Source organism: Eurytemora carolleeae, unplaced genomic scaffold, assembly GCF_000591075.1.
Source record: "Eurytemora carolleeae unplaced genomic scaffold, Eaff_2.0 scaffold732, whole genome shotgun sequence".
Taxonomy (NCBI): Eukaryota; Metazoa; Arthropoda; class Copepoda; order Calanoida; family Temoridae; genus Eurytemora; species Eurytemora carolleeae.
This window is the reverse complement of record NW_019396711.1, coordinates 1-7,958: the sequence shown is the minus strand read 5'-3', so window position 1 is coordinate 7,958 and position 7,958 is coordinate 1. Positions and strand designations below refer to the sequence as shown.

Genomic DNA, 7,958 nt, shown 5'->3' with positions numbered 1-7,958 from the left:
AGGATACTGGGTACAGGATACTGGAACATCTTCTTGAATAAGCAATCAAATAAGTACTTATGGAACATATTCTCAAATAAACACTTCTTGGACATATCTCGAAAATTATGAATGAATTTTGATTGTCAATTGAAACATTAATCAATCTAATATTATTTAGAATGCAGAAAATAAGTTAAACTAACTTCATTTTGACGAGAATTTTTTTTTTTTTTTTTCATGAAAAATTTGCTGAAATGAGTGAAAATTTAAAAAAAACGGTGTATTTTCCAGGATAAAATCCGTACAATCCGTACAATTTGAAAACAAATCCGTACAATCCGTACAATCCGTACAATCCGTACAATTTTAGGGTTAAAAAAAAATCAATCCGTACAATCCGTACATTTTGGCCACCCTGGACATTATCCGTACATTCCGTACTATTTGTTGGTAAACATAAAAAACCGTACAATCCGTACAAGCCATACATTTTGGCCCCCCTGAATACTCCTAAAAAAGTACATTGATACTAAATGAGTCCAATAATCTAACCTTCAGCGCACTCTCTTCATCATCATCTATTTCTTCCTCTTCGCTCTGCTTTCTTCCATTAATGGCTGCCGGTATGCTGGATGGATTTGATGGATGAATCAATTTATCTGGTTCCTCTCCGATCAGCTGGGTTCGGATATAGTTCCATAAGTTCTCATCTTGATCCTACACATTAAACATTTAGATTTTGATTTAATTCAAATGATTTTCCAGGAAAATATATACCCCTGTTATCCTCCAGCAAGACTTTTTTCTTATCCTGAAATTTGATTGACCATTGAGAATTCAGCATAGTTTTACAAGAAATTTTGTTTTTACATTTTTTTGAAAATTTTGTCTTTCGGTGGTTTTACCTGTGGAAACTTTGAAGAGATAGATTTGGCAATTTTATCGATAAATCTGAGATCAGCTGTATAGTTCTCTAGGAAGGGTACAGCACTTGGCTTCTCTCTGTAGAAATCTATAACCTAGAGCAAACAAAGATAGAAAACTATAATATAGAGCAAACAATAATAGAAATCTATAACCAAGAGCAAACAATGGTAGAAATCTATAACATAGAACAAACAATGATAGAAATATTTAACCTAGAGCAAACAATGGTAGAAATCTTAAACCTAGAGCAAACAATGATAAAAATCTATAACCTAGAACAAACAATGGTAGAAATCTATAACCTAGTACAAACAATGGTAGAAATCTATAACATAGAGCAAACATTGGTAGAAATCTTAAACCTAGAGCAAACAATGATAAAAATCTATAACCTAGAACAAACAATGGTAGAAATCTGTAACATAGAGCAAACAATGATAAAAATATATATAACCTAAAGCAAGCAAACTATGATATGAATATATAACCTAGAGAAAACAATAGAGTAGAAATCTATAACCCAGAGCAAACAATGGTAAAATCTATAGCCTAGAGCAAACTCGATAAGCTAGAGCAATTTTGCTTTACAAAAATTGAATGCCTGAGAATTTAGATTGAATTTAAAGATGATATAAAAATTTCACTTTTTTGAAGGAAAAGATGTCTTTACCTTGTCTATCTGTTGTAGAACCTCTTGGGATAAACATGGATCTGTTATAGCAGAATAGGACATCCTCATAGGCATTCCATAATCCTTTACAAGGGAAAAATAACATTCCATAATCCTTTACAAGGGAAACATAACATTCCATAATCCTTTAAAAGGAAAAATAACATTCGATAATCCTTTACAAGGGAAAAATAACATTCCATAATCCTTTACAAAAGAAAAAATAACATTCCATAATCCTTTACAAGGGAAACATACATTCCAAAATGTTTAACAAGGGAAACATTCAATTTCATAATACTTTACAAGGGGAACATTCCATTCCACAATCCTTTACAAGGGAAACATTCCATTCCATAATCCTTTACAAGTTCACATACATTCCATAATCCTTTACAAGGGGTATAATCCATTCCATAATCCTTTACAAGTTAATATAAATTCCATAATTCTTTACAAGGGAAACATACATTCCATAATCCTTAACAAGGGAAACATTCAATTTCATAATCCTTTAAAAGGGAAACATTCCATTCCATAATCCTTTACAAGGGAAACATTCCATTCCATAATCCTTTACAAGGGAAACAAACATTTCATAATCCTTTACAAGGGAAATATTCATTTCATAATCCTTTACAAGGGAAACATACATTCCAAAATCCTTTACAAGGGGAACATTCCATTCCATAATACTTTACAAGGGGAACATACATTTCATAATCCTTTACAAGGAAAACATAACATTCCATAATCCTTTACAAGGGAAACATGCCATTCCATAATCCTTTACACGGGAAACATTTCATTCCATAATACTTTACAAGGAAATCATTACATTTCATAATCCTTTACAAGGGGAACATTCCATTCCATAATCATTTACAATGTGAACATTCATTATAATCCTTTACAAGGAAAACATTCCATTCCATAATACTTTACAAGGGGAACATACATTCCATAATACTTTACAAGGGGAACATACATTCCATAATCCTTTACAAGGGAAACATAACATTCCATAATCCTTTACAAGGGGAACATTCCATTTCATAATCCTTTACAAGGGAAACATACCATTCCATAATCCTTTACAAGGGAAACATTCCATTCCATAATCCTTTACAAGGGAAACATTCCATTCCATAATCCTTTACAAGGGAAACATGCCATTCCATAATCCTTTACACGGGAAACATTTCATTCCATAATACTTTACAAGGAAATCATTACATTTCATAATCCTTTACAAGGGAAACATAACATTCCATATTTCTTTACAAGGGAAACATTCCATTCCATAATTTAGAGAATTCTTAAATGATCCTCCATCTAAAATCCACGATGGTACCCTTTAAAATTTCGCCTGAGCATAAATTATAAAGATGTACTTATTTTTCTATCTGAAAAATGAAAATGGATAATTTTGATTTGTGATTTCTCTACTGAAAGAACTTAAGATTTATGCAGCATGAAACCAAAAGAATTAAACTATCTTTAACATAGAAACATAGAAAAACAATATTCTGATACCAAATAGATTATCAAGTACAATCGGTGGCAATAGAGAAATGAACCAATTATACACAACGTCACAAGTGTCAAATATAACAAAGAAAACGAATTTTCTCACATTAGTTGACATGTTTTCATAGATTAAATAAAAAAGTGTAAAAACAGAAAATAAAGGACACATAAAATTGCACTTATTTCACTGTAAGACAAGCACTTGTATGTAAAATCATCACTATTATTAATAATTTTATCGGACACAAAAACTAAGTTGACACTTGTGACGTTAGAATATAGCTGTACTGAGAGTGTACAAATTCTATACTGCCATCTTTTGTAAAAATATATATTTGGTCTGATACCGTTACTTGACATAACATGTACAGTCACATTAAGCCTAAGAGATGTCGTTTATTCCAAATTTCTTAAAATTATTTTTGTCTATTTGGACTAACCTGTGGATTGTGTTCCGAAGGGGGATATATCCAGTAAACAACAATCGACGAATCTGAATAAAAATCGGTTTCAAAATATTTCAATTTAAAAAAAATTTAAATCCCAAAACTAGGCACAAACAATTAATAAAATAATTTTCTAATTTTCAATGACTAGAAAACAGATATATATTTTAATATAATATTAGATTAAGTTATTTTGTAAATATCAAATTTTTTTCATCGAAGCAAAACCTCTACTCAATTTTCCCTTCAGGAAAAAAATTCAAGAGATAGAAGTAAAGAAAGGCAGGTTTCCAAAATTAATTAACTAAGAAAACTTCTTGCAGGAAGTTAAAATAAAAAATCTTGGTATTAGGGTTCATATAGGAAAAAAAGATTAAAACGTAAATCTATATCCAAAAAATCTGCAATAAATAGCACCATAATCTCTGCAGCAAAGTGCAGTCTTACACATACCAAAAAAGCTGCAAATGAACCCCTGTGTGCAGGGTACAGGAGTATTATTTTTCCGAATTACTCCCACCCCCCGCCTGGGGGGGGGGAGTGGGGGCAGTGCAGTGCTTAGGATCAATTTAATTTTGATGCAGATCCGATCCGGATCCTAGATCCGCACTAGAAAAAAATGGATCCGGATCCAGGTTATGAACATTTCTTTAGGAATAGCTGAAGGGCCCGGCGTTGCTCGTGGGAAAAAATATATAAAAATAAATTATGAAGAAAAAAAAATTCTACTTATTTTTGTCCGTCCCCCCGGGCTACCGATGAGTGTCCACAAAAATTTCAGCCCGCTCGGTCCAACTGTTTGGCCGACCATCCAGAGCGAGCATATATACGAACGTCTTGTTTTATTACATGGATTTACAGAAAAAGAATTTTTTAATTATTTTTCTTTCTTTTTTCGCTTAATCTTTATGCAACAACTTGAAAAACCATTCAGAGACAAGGACATTTCTCTTTTTCAGCAGTTCAGCTCGAGCTTTGAGAGCAAAATATCTTTTCTTTTGTAGTTTTTGGTTGATATTTTTCCCATGTACTGGGTGTCCCACATCAAATTAGACCGCGTCAATGGGTCTAAATTACGATTTGGGGGACAAATCAGAAAATTTAAGAAGAATGAATGATTTTGAAAAATTTAATAAGGCTAATAAAAAAATTTCTTGCAGAAAATGCTAGTTTTTTCAAGTATTATATGGATATTTTGGCGTTAAAGATTGGAGAAAGTCTAATATGATATGGGACGCTCTGTATCCGGATTCAGGAAGCCAAAATGTTGCGGATCCAAGGTTCGCTAGGGACTGATTAGGGGAGAATAACATGAAAAATTAGATTTCAAAGTCAAACTTTTTACACTTTTAACCCAACACTTCTTTTATTTCCCCCAGTTCAGCAAATAAAACCCTAAAAAAAGCATTTTTAGAAGATTTTCCGAGAACATGTATACTGTATACAGTGTACTGTATACAGTATACATACACCCCTGTAAGGTTAACTTAGAACAACTTACCAACAGTTTTAGCAGATGCCTCGTATGGTGAACAAATTAGCCCAACACATGGTGTATAGGTCTCTACTCCATTTCCAAGCAGTTTTATTTGGAAGTCAAGCTGATCCAGGCAGTCTTTAACCTGATCAAACAATTAACTAATCATCAATTCAAATATTTAAATAATTATCAATTCACATAATCAGACGATCAGATGATCAAAATGATCAGATGATCAAATAATTATCAGACTCTATAAACAATATGTTCTCTGTCATCTTGAGTTTGCATCCTGTGTCTGGAATCAATGGACTAAAGCAGATTATGATGTTTTAGAAAGACTTCAAATGAGAGCAGTCTTCTTTGTGTCTGGATTAAAGGGATCAACATATGAAGAAAAACTCAAGGAGCTGAATCTTCAAAACACTTGAGGATAGAAGAAAAAGAGCAGACATGATTTAAACTTTTAAGATATTCAATGGATTTGACAATGTTGGTTTAAATTTGTTGGTTTGAGAGAGAAAGTCACAAGATTAAATCAAGACAGTCTTAATCTTGTTAAACCTGTTGCTAAACTGGAGATTAGAAAGAATTTTTTCTCACACAGAGTTATTGACCGATGGAATACTTTACCCTATGATGTTATACATGCAAAAAATACCAATTCAGTTTAAACAACTTAACCCCTTGGGCGGTCTGGGTCTCCCATATTGGGGGGGCTATCAGATTTAACTCTTTATCTTTATCTTTATGATAAGAATCATTGAGAATGGAGTGGCTGCTGATTTGAGAAAAACTGAAGCTACATCTGATCTTTAGCAGACCACACATGAAGAAATCAAGATATTCTCAACATTCCTATTTGGAAGATGGAGAATTACTTCTCAAGTATCAAGTAAGTCAGTAAATAAATTATCAATCCATGATCAGTTTAGTCTTTAACTTGATCAAATATTCAAATATTCAAATATTCAAATATTCAAATATTCAAATATTCAAATATTCAAATATTCAAATATTCAAATATTCAAATATTCAAATATTCAAATAGTCAAATATTCAAATATTCAAATATTTAAATATTCAAATATTCAAATATTCCAAAAATCAAATAAATAATCAAATAATCAATCCTTGGATCCAAGACAATAACCAATCATATAAAACATACATAAAATATTTTACAAAAATAATAACCTTGAAATTAATTGCTATTACGTCACAAGACTGTCCACATAATTTCAAATAATTTCCAATTTTAATATTTATGTTTAAATCACAACGGTTCCTTTAATATCTTCGTCGTTTATGTAACAGTGAGAAAGAAAACGTCTTTCTAGTCAAAAAAAAAGTGATAATTCATTAAGGAACACAAGGAAATGGAATCTGTAGGGACCCCAATTCAGACCGGACCTTTAACCCCCCCCAATTACTCTTGCTCAGACGAAGGTTTAAAGGGTTCCTTTGTGAATTGGTCCCTCTTTACATGAATATTAACAAAACAATAACTAACCGTTGGTATAGATGGTCCCCTTGGACTAGAGTGGTACCAGCCCACTAGGGTTAAATGGTTTCCATACAGTTTATCATAGATTTCAGATTCTACACGCTGCGCATCCTCAGTACCTGTAATAAATAGGGTTAAAAATAGTCTTGTCAAAATAGTAAATCTGAGGCCGAATTTAAAGAATTTGAGCCGCGTCTAAAATTTGAGATGCAGCTCATTCATGGTTAGTTACACTTAAAATTGTATTCTGAGTTTCGATATTTGAGCCGGCGCTCAATTGGAACCGGTTTTTGGCGGTTCAGCGGCGCGGGTTAAATACAAAAGTTTGATGACGACAGTTTAATATGTCTAAATTATTTTAGAATAATATTGCGGGGCCCTTACAATCTCAGTGGACTGGACTCCAGTTTGTTTAAACTTTCACACTCAGAATTTATGTGAAATTTAAATCAGCAAAAGAATGTTGAAGGGTCAAAGTACGTTGGCTTAAATGACCCGTGGCCGAATTTAAAGAATTTGAGCGGCGGTTTAAATTTAAGCCGCGGCTTAAATATGATTGGTTCCACTTAAAATTTATCAAATGTTTCAAGATTTAAACCGACGCTTAATTTAAACCGGGTTTTGGCAGATTTAAACCGCGGCTCAACTTCTTTAGATCTCCGGTTACAGATTAAGATTAGTGTGATAAGCCTGTAATATGCAAAACTGATAATTGAAAAATGCCTAGCTTGACTTGGGATACAAAAAACAAAGCTGTATAGATAGAAATAGACGTGTTGGATTCAGAATTTGCATTATATCAGGGGATATTAATGTGAAGGGTACATTGTAAGCAGGGTTAAATTCAACATACAGGAGTTACATATTACATGGGGTTATACAGTACATATTACACAAGGATATATGGTAAGAAGGGTTAAATTCAACGGAGTTAATTATATGCTACATGGGGCTAAAACTGGAGCGCAGGGTTATAGAGTACATGGAATCAAGATAATTAATAATGAAAATACCAGATTATTTAAATAAAATGTCTACCTGTCATGTCCTTATCTAGTAGACAGGGAAAACAACTGGTTATTGCTAGATTATGTGAGTTCATATCCCATTGCCCTGAAAACAAAACCAGTAACACGAACTCATTAATCAACAATTCAGGGTTTATCTTCGCAATGGCAAATGCAAAGAACTTTCAATTTGATAAATTGATCAAATTTTTCCATCTATCAAACAGGTTCCATACTGTTTAATTTAATTTTAAATTTTTGGTTTCCTTCAGATTTGAGACAAAAAAGATAAAATGTGATAAAAAATTCAAAAATATTTTTGGAAAATTTTCGTGAAAAAATCCACGAAACCATTTTTTATTTGAAAAAGTGAAAGGGGATGGTGGAGTTGGCACATTTGATGTAGGGG

The 7,958-nt window shown here is 32.4% G+C and overlaps 1 protein-coding gene across 1 annotated transcript in view; it reads right to left on the bottom strand.

Annotated features, from left to right (window-relative positions):
- The window catches only part of LOC111707667 (MPN domain-containing protein), a gene marked incomplete at its 5' end in the record, with an annotated part of 15,015 nt that extends 7,360 nt beyond the window's left edge, over positions 1-7,655 (bottom strand). The window contains 7 exon segments of the mRNA XM_023480807.1: positions 535-699; positions 888-1,001; positions 1,580-1,663; positions 3,550-3,602; positions 5,057-5,177; positions 6,549-6,661; positions 7,581-7,655. Coding sequence (XP_023336575.1) covers positions 535-699; positions 888-1,001; positions 1,580-1,663; positions 3,550-3,602; positions 5,057-5,177; positions 6,549-6,661; positions 7,581-7,655 — 725 coding nt within the window.
- Positions 7,656-7,958: the final 303 nt, after the last annotated feature.